The sequence below is a fragment of the Vanellus vanellus genome (genome assembly GCF_965231255.1).
Source record: "Vanellus vanellus genome assembly, chromosome: 6".
In the NCBI taxonomy this organism is placed as follows: domain Eukaryota; kingdom Metazoa; phylum Chordata; class Aves; order Charadriiformes; family Charadriidae; genus Vanellus; species Vanellus vanellus.
This window is the reverse complement of record NC_138911.1, coordinates 13007688-13030790: the sequence shown is the minus strand read 5'-3', so window position 1 is coordinate 13030790 and position 23103 is coordinate 13007688. Positions and strand designations below refer to the sequence as shown.

The 23103-nt window shown below is 41.4% G+C and overlaps 1 protein-coding gene across 1 annotated transcript in view; it reads right to left on the bottom strand.

The window, feature by feature from the left end:
• Window positions 1-18700, bottom strand: part of DENND2B (DENN domain containing 2B) — a 72070-nt gene extending 53370 nt beyond the window's left edge. The window contains exons 1-3 of the mRNA XM_082485496.1: window positions 18045-18700; window positions 13974-14110; window positions 673-821 (exon numbers count right to left, since the gene is read on the bottom strand). Of these exons, the coding sequence (XP_082341622.1) occupies window positions 673-821; window positions 13974-14110; window positions 18045-18685 (927 nt within the window). The 5' untranslated portion in view covers window positions 18686-18700. The remainder of the gene's footprint in view (window positions 1-672; window positions 822-13973; window positions 14111-18044) is intronic.
• Between the last annotated feature and the right edge of the window lie 4403 nt (window positions 18701-23103).

The window sequence follows — 23103 nt, the reverse complement described above, 5'->3', positions numbered from 1 at the left end:
ATAAACAACAAAGGAACGTGGCATGTCATAGCATTCACAAAAGCAGACTGCTTTGGAAAATTCACCACAAAAGTCTGCAGATTTCCTGGTCTTTTACTTTATGCTGTAAACACAACTTATACAGACTTGCTAAATGCAGACACTCGGGTTTTTCTCATTATTTTATTACTCGTTTATTTATTGGGGGAACATACCTGGCCTTCTCCATTTTACAGTAAAACACAGCACGCTACATTCTTCACATTAGCAAAGTCACAATAGGCCTCACATAACAATACATGCGGAAGATTTAAGCAGCTGACCTTTTCCCTCCTGTTCCCACTAAAAGCCCAGCAGCAAACACAGAGGCTATTCACAAAGAGGTGCAGCCACACAAATAATTGAGGGCCAGATTCAGCTCACAAACAACCGGTGGAAGGATTCTGCTTAAACTCATCAGGCCATAGCCAGCACAAACAGCAATCAGCTCCTGCAGCGCGGCGCTGGGAAGCTGAGATACAGCTGCTGAGAGCATTCCCAGCAATGATATAGGCATTTGATTTCACTGTTTTTTTCCAGACACCCTCTATCATTTGGTATGGCTGCTCTTCCTCCTATGCCGTGATTGATTTTCTTGCAAAAAGTTTTAAATAAACTTCGAGCACAGAAAGACCGGCGCCGTCACACCGTTACCTGGGGAGGTGATGTGTATTTCCTGTCCTGCGGCGTCCACATCCTGTGCAAAGAATCTAGGGAATTCTCGGAGAGCTGATGGGATTTTCGGCCCGCGTGACGGCCTTTCAGCTCCACATCCTCGTACGGGTTTTCCTTGGGTGACTCGCCTTCACATTTTTGGTTGGTTTTTTTTTTTTTTTTTTTAAGAAAAGAAAAACAGACAGGAATGTAAAGTTAAAAAAAAAAAATCATGTGAACCAAGTGAAAGGCTTTTAGAAAAGCTCCTCGGCTTTCAGCATGACTCATCCCTCTAGCTGCAGCTGGAAGTATTTGGAGCAGAACTTGGCTATGAGGTCAACAAGTTTCTTTGGTTTTTTTTTTTTACTGCTTTTTTTTTTTTTAAATAATAAAATGCAAAGATTTCATAAGATGTGCTTCTGAGCATCCACAGCTGTGGAAAATTTATTGATATATAAAAGCTAAGGCACATAACTACTTTAAAGTGTATCAGTAGATTTTATAAATCTATAGGAGCCACTCACAGGATGAAGTGAATAGCAATAAATAACTGTTCTTAACATACCACTTTTACACATAACAAGACAACTTTTATTTGATGCTACCTTCACTTTTCCACTGAGAGAAAGCAAAGAAAGAATAAACACTTCAGCTCAGCAGTGCCAAGAGAGAAGACTGGAAAATGTAAAAGATGAGAAGTATTTCTGCCCCGACCATACTGCATTGTCAGTGTTCTTTAAAACACATAGTGCCTCCTAATCAAGCAGCTATCCATTTCAATTTATGTAAAATTAATATCTCCCAGAAGGGAACTCATCCTGCCAGTAGTATATAGAGGCTTGAACAATTAATCACTAAATACGACATAAATGAAAAATACATCAAAAGGCAGAGTGCACTCTGAATTTTTAGCATTTGAAAACCAGAACCAAAATTTATAGTCCAGATTTAAGTGAGATCCAATACCATTCAGCAACCTAAGGACCAGTGAAATAACCCATCGTCTTCTCAAAACTTCTGAACTCACTAAACCTCTCACAGAACTAAGAAGCATGCAGATGAATGAGTGCCATCAGCAAAATGAACATTCTGTATTACTTTCTTCAAACAGTTCACAATCAGCAACTGGTTTAGAATCTTAGATTCTTTTGAACACAGGGTCCTTCCAGTTTTCCAACCATCTTACACAGATAATCATCCCTAAAAAAGTGATCTACTCACATTCAAGATTTGAATTTGCAGAAACTTGAAACACGCAGTAAGTTCAAAGCTTTTGAACCAACTTGCTTTTGGTTTTATATCTAACGATGACTCTAAAACTTATGATTTTAGGACAATATATTTTGCAATACAACCTATTAAAGAAATTCAGATTGTACTACATACTCTATCAATTAAGAATTGAAAACAGAAAGCTACAGCATAGTTTATTATTCACACAGTTGCAGAAAATAGTCACCCCTTCTACAGAGGTGACAGCTAAGGCATAGGTATTTTCAATGAGAGCAAGGCCTGGATTAATACCCAGTTCATTTGACTACCAGATTTTTTGTTCTAGACAGAATATTACATTTCCTCATTGTACAAAAGAAAACAAAAGTAGTTTGTACTTTGTACTCTGTTGTTAAGCCTGGAAGAGTGAGACTGCCTGATTCATCAATTATAGCAATAAGAGCTTTTGCTTAGAAAGTTCACATATTCAGAATACAAGTAAAAATACAGTTTTGCTTCAGTAGTGCATCATACTAAGACTTCTAGTCAAATATAAGCACAAGAGTGAATGGTTTAGCTTTGTTTTAATTAGAAGCCTGGATAACTGCTGCTCTTGAAGAATGTTTGAATTGGCAATCACAGCTTATTATTTCATCCAGAGGGAATCCGATTCTAAAGGCTGCACTATCATCATGGTCAATCAGCATGCCGCATGGAAAGAACATCTTCAGGTGCATGGGGTACTTAGAAGAAAAACCTTTTGATTAATGCAATGAACAGGATAAATCTTAAGCAACAAATATTCCTATAAAAATTTAAAGCAACAAATGTTCTGGGAAGACTATGGAATTGATTGATTCCTCCTGCAGGAAGAAAAATAAATAGATATTGCACACTAATTCTATTACTTGTAAACTCTAGAACTCTAGATACGATAATCATAACAACAATAAATGGTGAACTTTGCAAATGCTGTTGCTTACTCACAGCTAATTGGACTGTACTAGCATAATAAAATTTCTTGTAAGCCCAAGTCAAGTATAGGTCAAGCAAGCATTTTAGAATGAATTAACAGCTTTCAAAATACCCGGATACATTAGACAGTGCTTAAACATATGCTTCCTTGTGCAAACAAATGTTATTACATTAGTCTGCATAGCATCCAAACTCCTGAGAAGAAACAAGCCCATCATTTGAAAAGAAACCTTTTTTAAAATGTAAAGCTTTTAAAAGTTTTAGGGTGATTCTCTTTCCAAGACACAATGTAAAACAGAATTGCTTGAACCCAGTTAAACTCAACATTACTAACGTTGACCTAAAATATTAAGTATAGAAACAGGCCCAAAGAAATCTTGGATGAGAGGAGAGGGAGGAGCAAGGAACCATGAGCAGAGGCTGCTTTTCTGACTCGGATTCTCTACCAAAAGAAAGCTTGGGCCAAATTCCTCTTCAGTGTGATGTGGAGGTCAGTGGAGACACCACAGGGATTTTAACTCTTTCCCTAGAGCTGTGAGAGTTTCTTCAGATGACTGGCTTGTTGTTCAAGAACACTTGTTTCTTTTCTTTTTCTCATTTGCTTAAAAATCAAATTATTTCAGGGTGGGTTTTTTTTTTTTATTTTGAAATTATGCCTTGAGAACAAATATGCCTCAACTTTTTTTTTTTTTTTTTAAGAATAAACTTCTTTACCAAATCTCTGATAATGAAATAGTCTGAGCAACCTGAAACAACCTGGTTTTGCTGATTTGGCATTTGAAGCCAGTATTTGGTTCAGCCAGTGAACCAAAAGAGAAAATTTATTTGTCTAGGTCTTCAGTAATTTTCAAACCTTAGACAACCACTGTTTTTTAGTATATATACTCTCCTTGCTTGATGAGACCAAAAGACCAGATATGTGAAAAGAGCACTAGGCAGCCAGACAGACTGGTTCCCGGGTGCCAAGAGTAGGAAGTACAAGAAAGCCAAGATGGCAAGCAAGCTAAACAGATGTGTACCATGAACTGCCTTAGAGCAGCATTTAACCTTATCACTCTGCACTGTGACTCCCTTCCATGGGATAAAGACCTGGGAACTGACAGCCACCAGCAGATGTAGGTCCCACACTGGAGGGGGGCTCTGGGGAAGGGCCGCAGTGGTGGCTGCTGCTGTTGCTGCAGCACAAAAATGGGGAAAGCTTCTGTATAGCTGGGCTGGCTCAGAGGTTTGCAGCTTTGATCTCTGCATTTCTTCTCAACACCATGACTTCTCTAGTCCCAAGACCCAGGCAAGGAATGTTCACAATCTGCATGCTGCAGTGCTTTTGCATTCATTTGGATTTGCTGCAAAAGGAAAACACATTTCAATGAAAGAGCAGGGAAACATCCTTGTTTCTTCCATATGGATGTCTTGATTCGAAGCCAAAAGGAGAAACATTGTGCAGTACAGAGAACAGGATTGTCTTAATGAGGCTGATCCAACTGCCATACAAGACAACAGCAGACTTCAAAGGAAGCTGAATCAGACCCCCAGAATGCATATGGTCACACAAAATAGTAAGCCTTTGGCAAATACTGTCTCTAATCACCATCCCTGCTCCCAGATCAGTTCCCTTTATAAGCATTTATTTTCAACTTTCCCATTCTCTTGAATTCTACGTACCAAATTGCTGAGTTAACACAGGACATTTATCTACACAATATTTATCTTCAGAAGACCTCACAGGCAATTTAATGATTGGTCCACAGGGGAAAGAAAAGAAAAAAATATAAAATAACCAGTGATCTTTAGAAACGTCCTGAGGAATGCAGTGCCTTGAGCTTAAGCATCGATGAATTTCCTCCAGCGGTTGCAATTCCTCACTCCGTGATGCTTTGCAAGTCAGCCCCACCGAGTCCTGAGGCAGCACACAATGTTCCTCTGCTCAGCCTCTCACACGTGGCAAATGGGAAGCAGAGGCAGACTCAGCAAGCCTGTCTCACACTGAGAAAGGAGTGAAAAGTAAGGCTGGGGTGGGGGGGGGGGCAATACAGGCAGACACTTCTCTAAAAATGGCAGAAAGCAGGGAAATGGATCTTTTCTTTCTAGATGGGAGAAATAATTATCAGAGCAATGAAGTGATTAACTGAATGCTGATTATAACTCCTGTCTTTCCCACCACCAGGAAGCAAGAAGAAACGAACAGCAGGTATACAGTAAGGGAAAGGGCTCATCAACTTATGTTAACTTGGGTGCCTAAATTAGGAGCCAATGCTCACAGAGGAGATATGGTGATATGGTCTCCAGAGAGTGATGCCGAATGCCCAAGTTAGGAACCTACCGCCTTCCTTGCTGGCTACATAGAAAGCCCAGGCCCCTGAGCTGTACGGCTGAGTTAGGCAGAGTTAGCACCTCACAAATGACAAAGTTTGTATTTCCTGCAATAACACAGCATGTGCACAAAATATAGGGCAATTAATGTATTTTACATTATAATTAACTAGGAGATGAAAGCTTCAGCTGCCACCCAAGGAGAGACTTGGGAAAAAGCAACACGCACCTCCAGAGGCAAAGAACTGGAAATAGTGGCAATAAATGGGCAGAAAAAGAGGCCCAGATAGGCAGAATGAGAACTGAGTAGCAGACAAGTAGAAGTACCCAAGTAAGCAGTCTGTAAAAACCACTGATGCTTGTGGCACCTATCCCCTGAACCTTTTGCAGTGTTTCTGTAACAACAGACACAGGGCGCAATAACAACTCCTTTCCACGCATAATCCCTCCGATGGCACCTACAAATTCTTGAACTACCTTTTTTGACCCTCTGCCCATGACCTCTATTCAGCTGTAGATATAGCCCAATTCATCCAGCCCATGCACAACTGGTGCACACAAGCCCTTGCAGAAGATTAAGATAAAATACAATCACGCAAGGAAGAAGTGAGCAGAGAAGGTTGGCTAGGGAATTCTGCTTTTGCTGCCCTTGAAGAAGATGCAATGAGAATGAACTTCTCAGTGCAAGCACTGCATGAGGGAACAAACAGCATGGGATTCATGCGCTGTGCAGACTTAGAGCTTCCCAGCATGTCTGGGCACTTAAGTCCAAAGAACTGCTCAATGGTGAGAATCCAGGTGTGTTCTGCATATGCATTACTCATTTTATTCATAAAATCACACAAACACAGATTCATACCACCACTGCTGAAGGAAAACTCAGCCACTGGGATGTTTATGAGCACATTCGGATCAAATGCATGAAAACCACAAAATCTCCACGCTCTCATAAAGTATCTGAGCTTAGATCTTTAGTGCATAGATGAGCTCTTTCAACATCAGAGAAGCTGCCACTGTGCATCTCAGCTAAGGAATTTACCCCAGGAATCTATAGAAAGAGGAACTGTTTCAACATTGAATTACAGCTAAGACACATTATAGCTGCTTTGAAAAGCTATTGCTGAACAGTACTAAGTTCTACACCATTACTTGATTAAAATCCTACCACCCTGTGTATCAGTACCATGTTCTCAAAAAGTAGCAGAGCATCTGCAACACGCAGAGTGACAAGCCTAAAATGCTACCAGCCTTTTGAGCCCTTGTCCATGGAGTTTGTAGACAGCAGCCTGTGCTTCCTGAACTTTTCCAGTTTTGCTTTGCCTTGCAATAAGCAGAAACACTGCAGATAGTTTCAGCTCCCCGCTATCTCTGCAGGGACTGCAAGAGCTTAGAGTTGTAATCATAGTGAAGCATTAGATGGAGAAGAATAAGCATGGCTGATAAATGAATAAGAAGTTTTACCCCCCAAAATCATCCATTTAACACTCAGTCCAAAATCATGTGCATGAAAACATCTGATGAGCAATAGTTAGCACAGTACAGCATCAGCATGCCTAAACTGCTTGCACTTCACAGAGGCCTAACCCTGCTGACATCAACACAGTCTCTGTGAATTTAAACTATGATTTGGGAGAGCAGCCTCCTGGTCATTTTCCTCTCTGTTTTAGCAACCTGCAGTATCAACTAGAAACCAGGCGATAAAGCTGACATAACTGTCAAAAGCTGTAGTGGATGGTATAGCTGTGAGACAGACCCCGCAGAGAAAAATGGGAATCTAAATAAAGCACAAGACGATTATTAAAAATAACTGAAAACCATGTATCCCAATGTAGCAACAAAGCAGCAACCTGATCATCAATAGGATCAGACAGCTAGAGTATTTAGCCTTTCTTTGACAGACCCATATGGATACTGTTTGATTTAATGTGTCTGGCTGCCATTACCCCACACTGTCTGTTATTTAAATTGCCACAATTATACTTTCCAAAAACTCACATGCTTTTTAGACTGTCAGAGGCAGACAAGGGGCATGGAAGAAGACAGGAACATACATTTCCCTGATCACTGTCTGCACCATCATTTTGTATCAATCCTAGCTCTGTCTTTGACTAATAACTATCCAGAGACCTCCTGGTAAGGGTCTGACTAAACACCCCAAATGTTTTCAGAGAAGCAACTAGCACAGTGCTGCTGGCAGAAGTGCAGTCTCTCCAAGTTTGCTTCAGCTTCACAGCAGCCCAGCAATTCCAGTTTCTCGCAGTATAGCCCTTTTGATGTGAGATGATAATATGACAGACAATAATGCAATATGAAAGCATGACAAGCAATAATGTGGCATGCGATGATGGTATTTTACTGGAAAGATCAGCTTGCTGTCTTTCTAACCTTTTTCCACATTTACTGGAAGAACTTTGCAAATGTTCTAATTTGAAAGCAATGTCAAGCTGGAACATCTTGCAACTGGACTTCAGTCATCATTTCTGCAGCTCTTGGCACACACAATGGAGGATTCAATAAAACAGCTAAATCATCCCATTTGTTACATGACATGCACTACGTCCAATTTACATCAGAATTCAAAACAACTAATCAGTTCAGGAGAGACAAGGTGTCTTACCAGGATGGATAAAGGGAGTGACACGCTGTTCTGGACTCCGCAGGGAATCTTAAGCCACTGACATTCTCTTCATGCTCAGGATCTCGCTTATAGGTCCACACCTGCCCATTTTAACTGCTTAGGCATCCACACAGGTTAGGCTGCCCTGACACTCCACTTAGTAATGATGATTTGAGACATATTGCTCCATCTTCTCTCTTACAAGTTCTGATGTGCTGGGAAATAGCTGAGAGACCCAGATTCATCCATTCTCATCTCTCTGGAAAAGACTGCACTTACCCAAGTACAACCTGGCCTCACTAATTTCAAGCAGAGACAGCTACACCTAAAGAAGGGCATTTTGTTCCCTGAGTGATTACCCAAAACCTATATGCAAGCCTTATGTGGATATGATTTTAGCAAAAAAACCCAAACAAACAAAAACACACAAAAAAAAACCTAAACCAAACAAAAACAAAGAACAAAAAAAATCCAAAATTTTCTAGGGTTGGTATCAATCTGACTGGTTTAGGGCTTTATAATGATTTATTTTTCACTCCACTCTCTGACTGTGAAGAAGGCCCATGCAAACTCACAGCTAGTTGTCCTGTTATAGTGCAGAAGTAAACAAGCTGATTCTCCTCAAACTGAAGTGACTGAAGTGAGATACTCAACTTGACAGAGGAAAACAACCAAAAAATGGTGTATAACTACACTTTTTCATTTTTCAGTCACCTTGGGTGTCAATTGTAACAAGGTTCAATTATATATCTCCAGAAGCGTAGTTATTAACTTGCTATCATCAGCCTAACTCCTCTTAAGGTGCAAAAAATATTTGCCAAGAGAAGTATCCAGCTATTGAAAGGGATCAAAATCTCCTAAGCGTGACACTGAACAGGTCCAAAGAGCAGAAGGGTGCATAAGAAACCCTATACAGGAGGGCCAGCTGCCACTGGGACAATGGATTGTGGGACTCTCCCAACAGGAGCCCACCAGCAAGATCCCGTTCAGAAATTCATCCTGGTTTTAAAGACCCCACAGCAATGCTTCTGGGGCATTGCTTTACTTTCTAGACTGCTTCAGCTCTAGCTGTCAAAGCAGGGACAGTAGCTGTCAGCAGCTGCTTCTCCTTAACTGTCTCAGTTCTGCCATTTGCCTCCTTTTCTCATTTTTCCCCCTCCAGACAGATTTCCCACACAATTTAACTATCACCTTTTATTTAAAGTCGATCTGAAACAATCTGACTCTGCTGATTGAGAGCTTCACGGACTCCAGAAGAGCATTCTGACTGGCTTCATCAATTACTTCTCAACAAACATAAATGCAACCAGAGATGGGCCTGAACCCAAACTCTGCCTCTGAACACTTATTTCTGAGCTGGGAAGAAGTCTGTATCCCCATCAAGAATGTGTGACTGACTCCAGTCTCCTCAACAGACCACAGAGAAACTGTGATGTGAAGATAGGGAGAAATGAGAAGAGGGAACTGAGTTCCAAGGCAAGCTTTCAAGCTGGCCTCTACCATCACAGATGGTATCAAAACCCCAGATCCAAAGGCCTGTGCTCTTTTAGAACCAGAACTCAAGTGCTGAATCCCAATTTTAAAATAAAAACATTTCAGCTTTTAACTTTGCATAATAACTGTGGTATTGCCTGGCAGAAAGACTTTTTCACAGGAATTTGTGGCAGTTGCCTGAACCACACGCTTTTGACTATCCTTCTTTTGCCCAGGTTACCTGTCCCTCTTTAAGAGCTAATCCATCTGCCCAAGCTCACATTTCAGCTGCTGGAGTCTTCCTGAGAAGAGCATTTACTCAGCCAGGGAGTATTTGATGGACTCCGTCTTCCACATTGTATCCTAAAATGTCAGTTGAAAAAATACCTGCATTTAATGAACAAAGGAGCCCCACGCTGCTGATTACATCAACTGCGAGGTTAAAGGAGAGACACATGGCCTAGTGATCTACCCAGCACTGGGACCCGCCACCAAGCAGCTCTAACAAGTTTTGGCACTGACAGCTATCATGCCTCTGGCACGCCACCTAACTTCTGGCATAGACCAGGCCTGGCTATACCTAACTGGTATGCATATGCTGGTGTCCCAGACTTTGTGTTCCTAGGGTCTCTGCTGGCAGTGAAACACCAAAACTTCCCCAGGGCAGTAGCAGACAGTTTCTGTTCCTCCTCACAGGAATTTGATGGAGAGGAATAAACTAAAAAGATCTATTTCAGCCCTGGAGCGATTCCAGCAGATCTATGCACTGGGAAAAGGCCTAGCAGGAAGCGTGCCAACCAACACAGAGGAAGGGCTAATGTCATCCCAAACTGCCAGGCACACACCAAACGTGGCCCAGCCAGGCAGAGCATGGGCTTGTCCACTGCAACCCAGCATGGTGAGCACTCAAAAGAGCTCCAGCCACAAAGTCAAGCCAATCTGGTCCCAAAGAAAAGTACAGCCTAATTCCGGCTAGGGACTCTAAAAGAGGTTAATTCATTAGCGTCATCTTTCATGTTACTTAACAGAGTTCTAAGAGTGGACCATTGCAATTCAGTGAGCAGGCACTAGTCTTGCATGTGAGCCAGTCAGAGAGAACAGGAACCTTATTGGGGCAAGACCTCTCTGCACTAATATATGTGGCTGAAGTAAACGCATTTTTATACAAATTGCTCTTCTTATTGCATGAGTAAGAGACTAAACCTACTAGAAGATTAATAATCCAATACTCGTACACCTGGGCTGTGTGCTGAATAGCCTACCTATGACTTCAAAAACAGCAGAGAAGCAAGAAACCCTGTTAGTCACAGATCTTAAAGGAGGAAAAGCATTTTAATCACTTTCATTCTTCTTGGGGAAAAAAAAAATGTTTTAAATGAGGCAGCTATAAGAGCAAATGGTTCTTGTTTGGACAGGGCAAATGGAGTTGAGCAACATCAGATTAAATATTCTCAATCTACAATGCAACACACACAGCCCAGCTGAGCAATGGGTCTCCTACACATCTATGTAGTGTCCTCTTAACAGAAAGTCTCCACCTGTTCTACTGTGTCCAGCACGCTGAGGAGTTATAAACAGACTAAGAAGGCTTGCCTCGTCAAAGATTTCTTCCCCTATATTTAAATTCTGAATTGTGAGTACAATTTCTCTTACAAACATAAACTATAATTTACATGGTTTTACTAGTTTTTCTCAAGTTAAACTTAATATTGTGCCCTTAACTTTGCCTTTACTTTACTCATTCAACTTTTTTTTGGTGATGATAAGTGCTTTCTTCTAGATGTCAGGTGAAAAATGCCTCAGAGACAGTAGAGGTTAAATAACAATATTCAAATATCTCAACTGCATTTAGGGAACAGACTGGAAAACTGAAACCGTATGGTACATATGACAGGAAATACTGTTGTCCACAAACACAGCAGAAGCAACCATCTCAGACATCTCTTAATACTATGATAGTTTCTCGATTTCGCACAAAGCCAAGCATGGTTTCCCCAACTGGGTTCATAAAGCCACATCAATTTTGGTCTGATTAAAGACTCACTCAAAACCACAAGAAGCAAAACAATGTTAAGTTTACTATGACTGCCACATTCCTGTGAGTGTTAGTACAGAAGATGAATGAAGTCCACATGGTTACTTGCACATGGAATACAGCTCTGATTAATATTAGGAATGCACACCCCTTTATAAAATTGCTTCTTGATTAATGCAGAATGAATCATTATGTTCCAATCCAGAGAGTCTGGAGACAGTCTAGAGCAAGGCTGCTAGGATGGTTGGGGCTGGAGCATACGATGTAAGTGAGAAAAGGCTGAGCAAACCAGGACTGTTTGGCCTAGAGAAATCTGGGAGGGAACCTAACTGCTGTCTTCCACTACCTAGGAGGGGATTATGGAAAAGGCAAAGGCAGATGCTTCTTGGAGGTGCACAGTGAAAGGATGAAAGACAACAGTCACAAATAGCAACAAGGAAAATTCTGACTGGATAGCAAGAAAAAGTCCTTCACATTGATATCAAGAATAAATTCTTTGGAGTGGAGGTTCAGCTGCAGAGCAGGCTGCACAAAGAGGCAGTGAAACGACCCTCCTAAGATATTTTGAAACCCTCAACCAGACGTAGCCCTGAGCAACCTGATCTAACTTTGAAACTAGCCCTGCTTTGAGCAGAGATTGGACCAGCTGACTCCAGAGTCCCTTCCAACCTGATTTTTTTTTTTATGATTCTGCCTCACATCAGAGTGCTTAGAGCATTGCTCAAGATTCACAGCCTTTTTTTTCTTCTTGTGTTTTAACACTTACTTGCATTAAAAGTTTTAACAGGGAGTAGAGTGCAAGGGGACTTTATTAAATTTATTACTACTGTGATGATGTTTTAACTACCTACAAGCTTTAGGGGCAGCAGAAGATTCAACCAGCTATAGACAAAAAACTCACTACCACCTTTAGGGCAACTGTTTGCAAAGAAAACAGAAAGCAGCAGCGACAGAGTCCTTTATATCTTTGAAGCAGATGTAAATCTATAAAATAAACTCACTCTTAGAGACACCTGGTTTGCATGAGTAAAAAAGTGCTACTTAAGAGACTAGGGGCTAGCACTACTGGTATAAATTATGCAGATGCTATACGCAAAACTACGATAGTTTCTTTAAAGCCAGAGATCAAAATACTTTGGCTTGTCTTTAATCACGCTTGACAGTTTATAAGAATTATACTGATTTGGTATTCACCCCGCACTGCCTGCACTGAATGAAGTGCTTTGGAAAGAGGTTGTTAAAAAGCAGTACAAAACAATGAAGTTCTCTGTCCACAGATCTGAAATTTTGCATTCTCTTCCCACTACTCTGCCAAAACTAAAACAAGGTAAAGAAGCATTACCACCTGACACTTGGCAGCATGTTGACAGGTCCTGAGCAAAGATGAGCACCGTAATTAATGCACAATACATTTTCAAGTGCAAATTGCACAGGGGTCTGGCTTCATAAAGAAGTCTAACGATCATGTAAGGATGTTCTCCACAGAAAAAACTTTTTAATATTCACATATGCTCTCATTTTTATTAGCAGACACTGAACAGCAGCATTTTTTTGTGTTCTGAAGACATTTTTCTGAATGGTATAGAGGAGAGTACAGCTGAAAATGGAAAGAGTAAATTCCTGTTTTCACTGAGGCTGACAAGCCAGAGACAGAATTTGGGTACAAGGAGAAAGACCCCCAAGCTGCAATTTGTGGCCACTGTTCCTTGCTCTATTAACTGATACGACCAAGAAGAGTTTTGTTCTATCATCTTTGTCTGGCCTTCAAACATTTGTAAGTAATATTTAAATGCCTTTGGTACTCCTTTTTGCAGACTAAACAAGCCCAGCTTGTCAGTGTTTCTTCAGAGGACGTGTGCTCTAGGGACCCTGACTATCTTGGTAGCTCTCCAGTTTTCAGTAGATAAAAGATTCATTGTCCGAAGTAAAATGAAGTACCCTTTGTATCTGTTGTAATAATACAACACTGAAAGAGTTAAAAACAATGCAGATATTCATAACTTGTGTGGAAAATCTGTGCTCTGAAGGGCTGCCCAATTTTCAGTAATTATAACAACTTTTTTGATGTTAAAAGAATGTATGCATAGGCCATATATTTCCTTCTAAGACCAAAAGAAACATGTTTTTCTTGTGAAGCTTAATCAAAACAGTGTTTTAGTTGTGCATTCCTGATAGCTCTATAGCTAAAGGAAATTAATTTTTCTTTAACCAGCAACTGGGACTTAGGGGAGACCAGGAATGGTGCTACAAACAACTGCTTTGGGACAGTCCACACAGGAGTCCTGAAAATCTCAGACTGACCACACAAGGACCCACAAGGTTAATTTTGCTATTGGATAGTTCTGTAAACACCATCTCAAATTCAGTTCTTTACATTTTTACACCCCTCAAGGCTTCAAGCCAAGGCCTCGATAAAAGAATGATTTAGTTCTTGAAAAGCATAGCAAAAAGCTGACCAAACAGTCTGTTTCCAATACCACCTGATGAGGTTCAAAGGAATCAAGACCTCCAGCATGCAGACTGAGAGTTATGTTTGCACTGATGCATCAAACCCATTTATCCTCCATTTAATCTCTCTTTACTGACAGCACTGAATGTTCTTGCACAGGGCATGTGTTCAACAATACACAGGCTACTCAACATCCCACTATGAGTCCATGTACTGCAACAGGTTCTTACCTACAATGTCTTCATAGGCATTTTCTTCTAAAGTGCTTTTGGATCCAAATTTGGGCTGGCTCTCAGTCCCATTTTCAGTTGGGGAGGGAGGGTACAAAGATTGCAGACTTGACGCATCCTCAAACTCAAAGGATTTTCTAAAGTTTAAAACAATAAGTAATTAGTAACTAGAATGCAGAACAACTCAAACATTTAGCTGAGCATTTGTTTGCTAAGAAATATGTATAAAAAGGCACATACATCATGCTTTAAGGACTAACTTTTAGAGGACCTCAAGTCCTGTGCTCACAGCAGTCTTTAGTATAGAAATCTGCACACTTTTATGAGGTTGGAAGTATTGTTAACCCCATTATGTGGACAGGGAGAAGATACCAAGAAAATACATGACATTTTTCAAAAGTTAAGAGTAAATTAGCAGCACAGTCCTCAGATTAGAAATTGCTTTGCTCTTGCCAAGAGCCCCAGAAACATGTGGCCCTCTGTCCTTAAGACAGACATTTCTCTGGAAAGCATTCCTCCATGGGTTGCTCTGAGAGATGTAGCTCTTGGTTTAAAAACACTCATATGTCTCGAACCTTCAGATATGTTCCTGCATAAAGGTCAGTGTACAACTGCCAAAGGCAGACCCATGTGAAAGTCAGCTATTTCCCTTGCACACCCTGTGTCAAGCACTGGCAGCAAAGGACAAAGCATCAAGGAAATTAAGGCTTTCTGGGTCAGACAAGCAACCAGGGCTAATGGCTGGAGGCCTGAGGGTTCAAGGCTCTCTGGAAGGAAGGTGAGGGGCAGTTGGGTCAGATGAACCCATGCACCTTGTCTCCCACCCTGGTACTTGAAGGAGGGGTGATATACTGCCTCTCACCCACACCTGCCCTGGTGTGTGGGGCAGTTCTAAGGGAAGAGGAGCCCAACCCCTCCCCATTCTCCAGTTTGCCCAGCAATTGTTCTCAGAGGCAATATCTACATTGAAGTTGGGAGTTGCATGGTCTGCATTGCCAGCTGTACAGGGGCTAGCATTCATTTGATTGATTTAGTGCTGAGAATGGAATGGCCTCAGGTTGGAGTGCAAATCCCGGGGTGCTGTAAGGCTTGCAGAGGCTGTGCTGATGCCCATACTTCACTCATTGATACCTAAACTAGATTAACGCTAAATCATCCTGTCATCACACCACCTTTCCTCTTCTCTCCAGCTGAAGTGAAACATGTTGACAGCATATCCATATGGCAGTGGTGGAGTCTCATGAGACATACTTCAGCCTGTTAATTGGCTCAAGAGTATCCCTACAGGCAATATAGTGATTATCATACAACCACTGCATTTGACAAGAGCATTTCCTATTTGTCTGCTGGAGCAGACTTATGGGTCTGCGACAGGCTTAGGAGCCCGCTCTCTCCTGTCCCCAGTCTGAAGAATATACAGGTCCATGTTATGTACATCAGGATCGTGGCAGAAACAAGCCGTGCATTTCAGATCCAAATACCCGCTCCTCCACACCTATTCACAGTTATAAAAGACAAGGCACTGAAGACACACCTGTGTATGAAATGGGATATTTAACTACTTTAGAAAGTCTAAGTGTTATAGATTTCAAGGCAACGCTATGATGCAGTGACACTGCGCAGGACCACAGGAGCGGTTTTGTGGACCAGCACTCAGCTGTGGTCCGTGTGTCCCAAGCCTATCCTGTGACATTCCTCTCCTGCTCTGTGTCTGTGCCAGAGGATCTCCAACCGCTAGAGAACATCCAGCTCACATCAATCTGAAATGTAAAAGCTACCTTGGGCATCAGGTCCTCTGAATACAGACTGGATCTATGCTAGCAGACAAGTATGAGGGACTTCCTCCAATTTATGATAATGTTCAATTAGCCACCACAAAGCAACCAGTGTTTTCGTCCAAAACATTAGAAGAATAAATACCCAGAGTCCATTCTCATGACATTCCAGTGAGTGCAAACCATATGTATGTTCAATCTGAAACATACAACTACACACTGTACATATAATGAATTATGTCTGTTCTCAAAAAGAGAACAGTTTAGAGACTGAGATTTCAGTAACTAATATTAATATAATAATATACCACCATTCTTTGATGACTTGTACAGTCTCAAGCTCTTTGTAAATGACGGAATACTCCTTACTGTAACTAAAGGAAGGACAGTAGCAAAGACAAAAGTTAAGGTTTTATAAAGCATTTCCACCATGCCTTGAAGTCAGCTGGCAAACCTGTGATTTTCGGAGGCTGATTTAAACTTAGTTAGATCATCATTGATCAGAGGTAACTCCAGAGAATTCACTAAACTACAGAAGGGTAAAAATGTTACAAACAAATGGAAACCTACCATGTACAACGTCAAACTGACTTGTAAGAATCATCAGGTACACGCGATAACAATGTACATCCTACAACTTATACTCTACTAATCACAAATTGATAAATATTGCTTTTGTTTTGGGCTTGTACCTACTAACTCCACCCAGGACTGAGGCTCCATTGCTGAACTGTGCTGTTGTCTAACTCCACTACAACGGAGACTGAACCTGCAGAACAGCAGGTGTAAGCATGAATTGTACCTCTTCTGAAAGAAGTTTCAAAACTTCATCTCACAAACTCATTGTAACAAAATACTGTTGTTTTTAGGTGACTTGCATGCTCTCAAACTCAGTGTGTGTACTCGGAGACTGACTTGGATCATTTAGCTGTAGATCACACAGTGATTCTGTGCAAGAATTATCTCCTGTCATTCATTCCTTTCTGCCACCAATCACACAGGCCATTTTATCACTTGCCCCTTAATTTTCTAATAAAGGCTATCATTTATAGCAGAACATTTAAAAATTATTGTTTGTCTTCTGTACATTGGAAATACTGTGCTGAACAACACGAGGTCAGCTTTATTTCACAAACTCTTGTTAAAAACTAGATTTACATCCTCTAGCTGAGATTATTGCCAGAACTCAAAGATAAGCACTACTAATCAGAGCTTGGCTTTCCACATTTCCTCCCCCTTGCCCACTGCCTTTCTCAGAGAAACAACACACATCAGCAGAGCTGTTTAATCCATTTCAGAAGCAGGTGTCCCTTGAAAGTGAGGAACAGAATCTGAAGGCTCCTCCTTCTCCTTTTCCTGCCCCAGCATACTTCAGGTCAGGTTGTGCTGACATAAACTTTTAATTAATTGAACCAACATCAAGCACTAGATATTGAATTGATGGTGTGCATTTGAGATGCCATTTAGCAATTATTTGCAAAGCTCATCACTAAATATCAAAGACAGCGTGTGTGTGTGTATCGTACACATGCACAGATAGGTGAACGTGTTAAAAATGCCATACTTTGAATGCTTATCAACAACTATGCCTACAATTTTCTAAGCAGTGAGCAGAATGAGTTTTATCATTTCCAAAAGTCAAGAGGAATCACGTAATTAAAACAAGTCAAGCTCCACAGACTGCTGTGGAAACACAGCCATATACTCTGCTCATCATTAGCTCAAGAAAGGTATAAAGGCCTTTCTGTGCTAAAACATACTTTTCTCAGCATTAGTCCTCTACAGCTATCGATAGTAACTTTGGACAACATTTCTAAGCACTGAATTAAATAAAATCACCAACATTGCATAAAACTGGCACAACTACTGTGGTAACAAGTTTGGAAACACGAGCCCTCTGCAGGTATGTTTTGCAGTGAACAGGCAGACAGAGCTATCATAGATCATCTGTGGTCCCGCCAAAAGAGGATAATGAAATTATGCCCCATTAAAAATCTCAAGTAAGGGCTTATGTGCCAAAATGAGTGAGATAACCTTTAGCACACATGACCTAGAGCCTTTTCCAGGGATTGAGGAATGCAGGTTGGAGAACTCCAAAACTGTAGCCATATAAAGGTATTGTACTGGTATCTCCCATCAGTGCAGTTCAGCGGAATACTTGTCTTACACGCAATTCCCAGCATTTCTCAGGTGAAAAGCATTGCATTAGAGGGAGAATTTAAAATATCATTACTAAAAAAATACAGCACATTTATTTATTTGAAGATTGAGCACAAGACATTTCCTTGAATTTTACCTATTCTGGGATTTTCTGTGAAAGCGCGACTCTTTCTTCTGCCTTCTGGTAACGGGGGGTGCGGGGGTGGATGGGAGGGGAGGAGGAGCAGCAGGAGTAGGAGATGGAGGTAGGCCATTGCTTGGTTTACTTTTGTGGTTTTTATCTGCTTCATATTCAAAGGTGCGTTTGGGCTTGGGGACAGGATTCACCGCAGTATTAGCTGGGCTTTCAATGAGCAGTTTAGGGCCAGCCGAGTTTGCAGTAACCCCCTGTTTTGTCTTACTGCTTTTCTCAGCCTCAGTAGGTGTTTCTGGTTCACTCCCCAAAAAACCACTCCCTCCTTTGCTATCACTTAGGGTTTCACTCAGTCCCTCCACAGTACCCAGAGTCACAGACTTTTTTCTCCCTTTGTCAACACTGTAACAGCTACTTGGTAACTGGGGGAGGCCTCTGCCGGGCTGCTCTTTCAGTGCCTGCTCGATCTTCTGTATTCTGTTGAGCACAGCAGAGGACTCTTTCCTCATGTGGCCCTTGAGGAAAGTGGCAGAAGGAGGTTCACTCCTGCCTGGTCTCTTTTCAAACTGATGGCAGGAATCCCTGTCCTGCAGTTCCTCCTCCTCTGTTTCTGGGTAAGAGCACTCGGAAAACGTTCGGCTCATCCTTCTGAGCCCTTTGAAATCGAACGTCTTCTCGCTGCAGGGAGAGGTCAGCACGCTGGGGCAGCTCTCACTGCCTGACCTCTCCCCAGCATCTCTCTTGTCCACACACGCGCTCATCCTGGAGGACGGCTCCCGGCGGCACTCCCATTCTGTGATCTTCTGCCTGATGTCCAGTGCCTGGGAGCGGATGCTCGCCCGGCTGAGGGAGAGGTTCCTCAAATTGGTAGCAGTGCCCAAGGACAGAGTGCTCCGGGCGAGCGGATGGCTCCCTATCGTGTCCCCATCTTCAGCCTCCTTTGGACACTCTTTTTGGTCCTCAGCCTTGAATACAGACAACCTTTTATCCAAAGCACCCACACTGATGGCTTTGAGAGGGTGGCTCGGGGAGTCGGTGTCCGATGGGCTTGTGGAAGTGCTTCGCAGTGTAGATGTGCGGCTGCTCCAGTCCTTGAGGCGCAGTCTGGAGCTGGAGACTTTGGTGAGTCGAGTAGAGCGGCAAGAGTCCTCACTATCGCTGAGGGGGTAGGCTGGGCTTCTTCGTGGGGACAAAAGAGGCGGTGGAGAGACTGAATGACACCTAGAAGCAGAAAGAAATAAAAAATCAAGTCCTTGGGGAAACTAGAGTTATTTGCTAAATTTCTTCTGGCTGCAACTAAAGCAGAGGATGTTGGCACACTGCAAAACTACCCCAACGCATCACTAAGACACCAAATACCATTCGGTCACAGAGTTTGGGGCGTTGGGAGGGTGGCAGCAATTAACTAACTGATGTCAGTGATGAGCTGATGAGAGCAGAGCATTCAGCACACAGTTTTCTCTCCTCAGTCTGAGCCCCACCTTTTCCAAGTTTCCTGAGTTTAAAGACAGCTGAGATTCTCATAGCAAACCATTGCCTTGAATGCATCTACCACCTCCAGCAGAATAGCTCCCTGGCCCCACAGATTAAGGAGTTCCTCTTCAGGAAAAGGGGACTGTCAGGGAGAAGATTCCCACTGCAACAAAAATGAGAAAGACTGACCAACAAGGAGTGTAGTTTACTCACTGGTTGCACTGAGCAAACCAATTTAAAAAGTATGTCAGTTTTTAATTCATACCATCAGAAGCAAATTACCTCCATGCTCAGCTCTTATAGTATTTTAGCCGTGGCATTTCAAATCCCTGATGTATGCAATAAACTAACTAAAATAGCAAAAGGAAGACCTGTTTTGTCTTTGGTCTGATGTTGTGGCCAACAGATTAAATTCTCCTTATCAAAGAGAACAGCAGTAATTTCTTATCAAAAGCACATCACAGTCTGAAAAAAACATATTAATCTGCCCACAGTATGTGTTGAAGAATCTAAACTATACAGAAAGGTCTCAGTGTTACCCTGGGAAAAATCCCTCAGAACAAAATTTTGCCATGGTTTGCAAAAATCAGCTATTGTTACTGGGGTTTTGTACATTGTTGCAAATACTTTTAAGAACAAAAAGACAGAAGGAAATTAAACAACACATTATTCAGCTGGCTCATCACCAATGAGCCAGCAATAAGAAAATTAAGCCAAAACTATGCCAAAAAAAAGGGGGGTTACTACTCTGCCACAATACACACATACAAACCATAGCAGAAATAATTGTGACTCCTTTAACATTTTGCCTTAGCAACATTTCTGTTCCAAACAGTATAGAAAGAAAAGGAAAGACCCAGAAGTAATGCCTTGTATATGCAGTTAAATTTTTGTTCTATGAAGACTGTGGACAACAAGTTGGTGTGTTTGGTTTGGTGGATTGTTTTGGGTGGGGTTTTTTGGTATTTTGGTGGTTTGTTTTGTTTTGTTTTGTTTTTAAATGAACTATCCTGTATACACAAAATCCAAATGAAAGAACTATTTGACCAAAAGGTGAGGTGACAGGTGATGAGTGGTTTTGCCTGATTGTTGCAGCATAGAGTTTGTAGTGAATTACCTAGAATTATGTTAGCCTAAATTACCTTTACAGTGCCTGAAGATGCAACCTAAAGCAGCCTCCTCAGACTTGGTGGGCTGCCCTGATTCTTCATTATTCCTGTCTGTCCTGTCTCCATCTCTTCAGCTTAATACCAGAAAGTCATAAATTTTATATTATTCCTAACACTCTTTTAGCTTAAATTTGAGATCATGTTCTCCTAATTCCTGTAAGCCGTGCAGGCCTGCTCCAGAGCTGCACTGACATTGCTCTCAATGAAACAAGTATCACCTGGTGGAAGCATATTTTACATATAAAGACTACAGCCTTCACTGCAGCCTTTGAAACCACGTTGGCTAAATCCACTGTCAAGACTCAGCTAGGGGATAGGGACAGACCCTGTAAAGAGATCATGCAGAATGTTTTAGCACATTAGAACTTATTTATTAGATTCTAAATGACAATCCATATAGACAATAGCAAGAATAAAAAACAAAATGACTGGAATAAAGTCAGTAATGGGACAGAGGAGGTGAAGAACATGCTGACAATCCCCTCTGCCTTTGATTCACTATATAGGAATTACCACAGACATAGTCCCTCATCTCCTAACACTCTAAGAAACAACCTTTCCATTGTTTTCACTGTCAGGAAAAGGTGTGTTGACTCATCAGGAGAGGAGGAAAAGGGGGAAAGCGTGATTTGCATAACCTGCAGAAGTTGCACAATGTTTCTTCTTAGAGATATGAGCCACTCTTTTAAAGTCCAGGTCCCTGGTAAGGTAATTGCACTTAAGGCTCGATCTTGAAACCCCTGAATTCAGTTACAAAACTCCCACTCACTTCCACTGTGCAAGATTGGGGCTGCAGAGCAATAAGCCCTCTGGAGGTGTATGCTGTTAAGTACTTTGCGTTAAAAGTTAAGATTCTGTTTTACATTGCGTTGTACTGTAAATCTAAGTAATCCAGATAGAAGCTGTAGGACTAATTCAACAAAGAGAAACAAAGCTTTGTCTGTATGGCTCAGGCATGTGTTCTCTAAAGGGCAGTGGCAAGTAACTGAAGAAAAAAAAAAAAAAGTCCAAAAGCTGATCAGTGGATAATAAAATGGTCCTTTCCCAAGAAACCTACTTCCATTAGAAGATTATTCTCTTGAAGGCACAATAGTTCCACAGACTTTAAAACCAATGTTATTGGACAGAGACGAATAATTAAATAACTTGCAATCTTCCATACAAAGATTGTAAAGCAAAATGTTTTTATTGAAGTTTTTTTTACATACACAATGATATATGCAGCACCTTACAAAGCATATCATTACACACACCTTCAAAATACTATGTATAGACAGCATAAATAAAGATTATGGAATCAAGTTTAGATTTCTTAACAAGTTTCTTGAACAGGACCTTATTTCTGGGCAATGACATTTCTTTGAGAATATTAGAATTTCACAAAACACATTGGAATAAGTTAATTGCTCCAATTACCTATCTGATGAGGATTTTCTTCCAACACACAGCCTTAGGTGTGCAGCTCTCAAACCAACTGGCAAGTCAGCAGTGAATTGCCATCTTAAAGGCAAATTGCCTGCCGAGCAGCCCACAACGTCTGGTAAACAGGTCACAGACCCTGAAACTATCTTCTTGGTGGGACTCGTACACAGTGGCAGGAACAGACAGAATCTGAGAGGTGGTTTCGAGCCCTCTAGACCACGCTTTGCTTTGTTGCTGTGAGCTGTTCCCTGAGAAATCAGCAGAATTACCCATAGTAGGAGAAAACCGGCAATGTCAGTCACACTCTACAGGGTTTTGAACTCCAGATATAATTGATCTTTAAATTCTGATTCCATCTCTTCTCTCCAGTTTGTCTTTTTCTCACCCAGGCATAGAAAAAAACTTTCAATTTACAACTGTAATTCTCTAGGCCCACTTTCCAATAAAGATACGATTTCCATTGACCAATGTATGTATTCATATTGTTTTCTCTGATAAAAGCTAGTATCAACAGGTATCTCCTTTCACCAGTTCCAGTGGACACCTGTGGATAACAGCAGAGCTGTATCTCATCTGCACCAAGAAGAGAATAGAATCACTTATCACATTGCTTTGAGCTAATTTGCACCCTACTCATCACAAAGCAAAACATGAAAAAACTTAATTTCTTCCCTTGCGAGGCCTCCAGCAAGGCTGACTTGTACTAAAAATCTATGGTGATGGAGAAGGTTTGGTTCTTGCTGCCATAAATGCCTGAGACCTCACCCCGTATATGACCCAAAAGTCAGAAAGTCTCTGATTTTGGACAAGACACCAATCTTCTACCTGCAAAACGTGGGTGCTAAGACTTGGCTGTGTGTAGAAGAGGGAGAATTTAATTCCTGGAGATGTCTCAGAAAGTGTGTAACACAAAATCAGTACCAAAAGCAGTGAGCCTGGCCTTTTGGTCCAGTTGAGCAGAAGCACAACTCCTACTGCTTCCATTGCCAAACATCAAC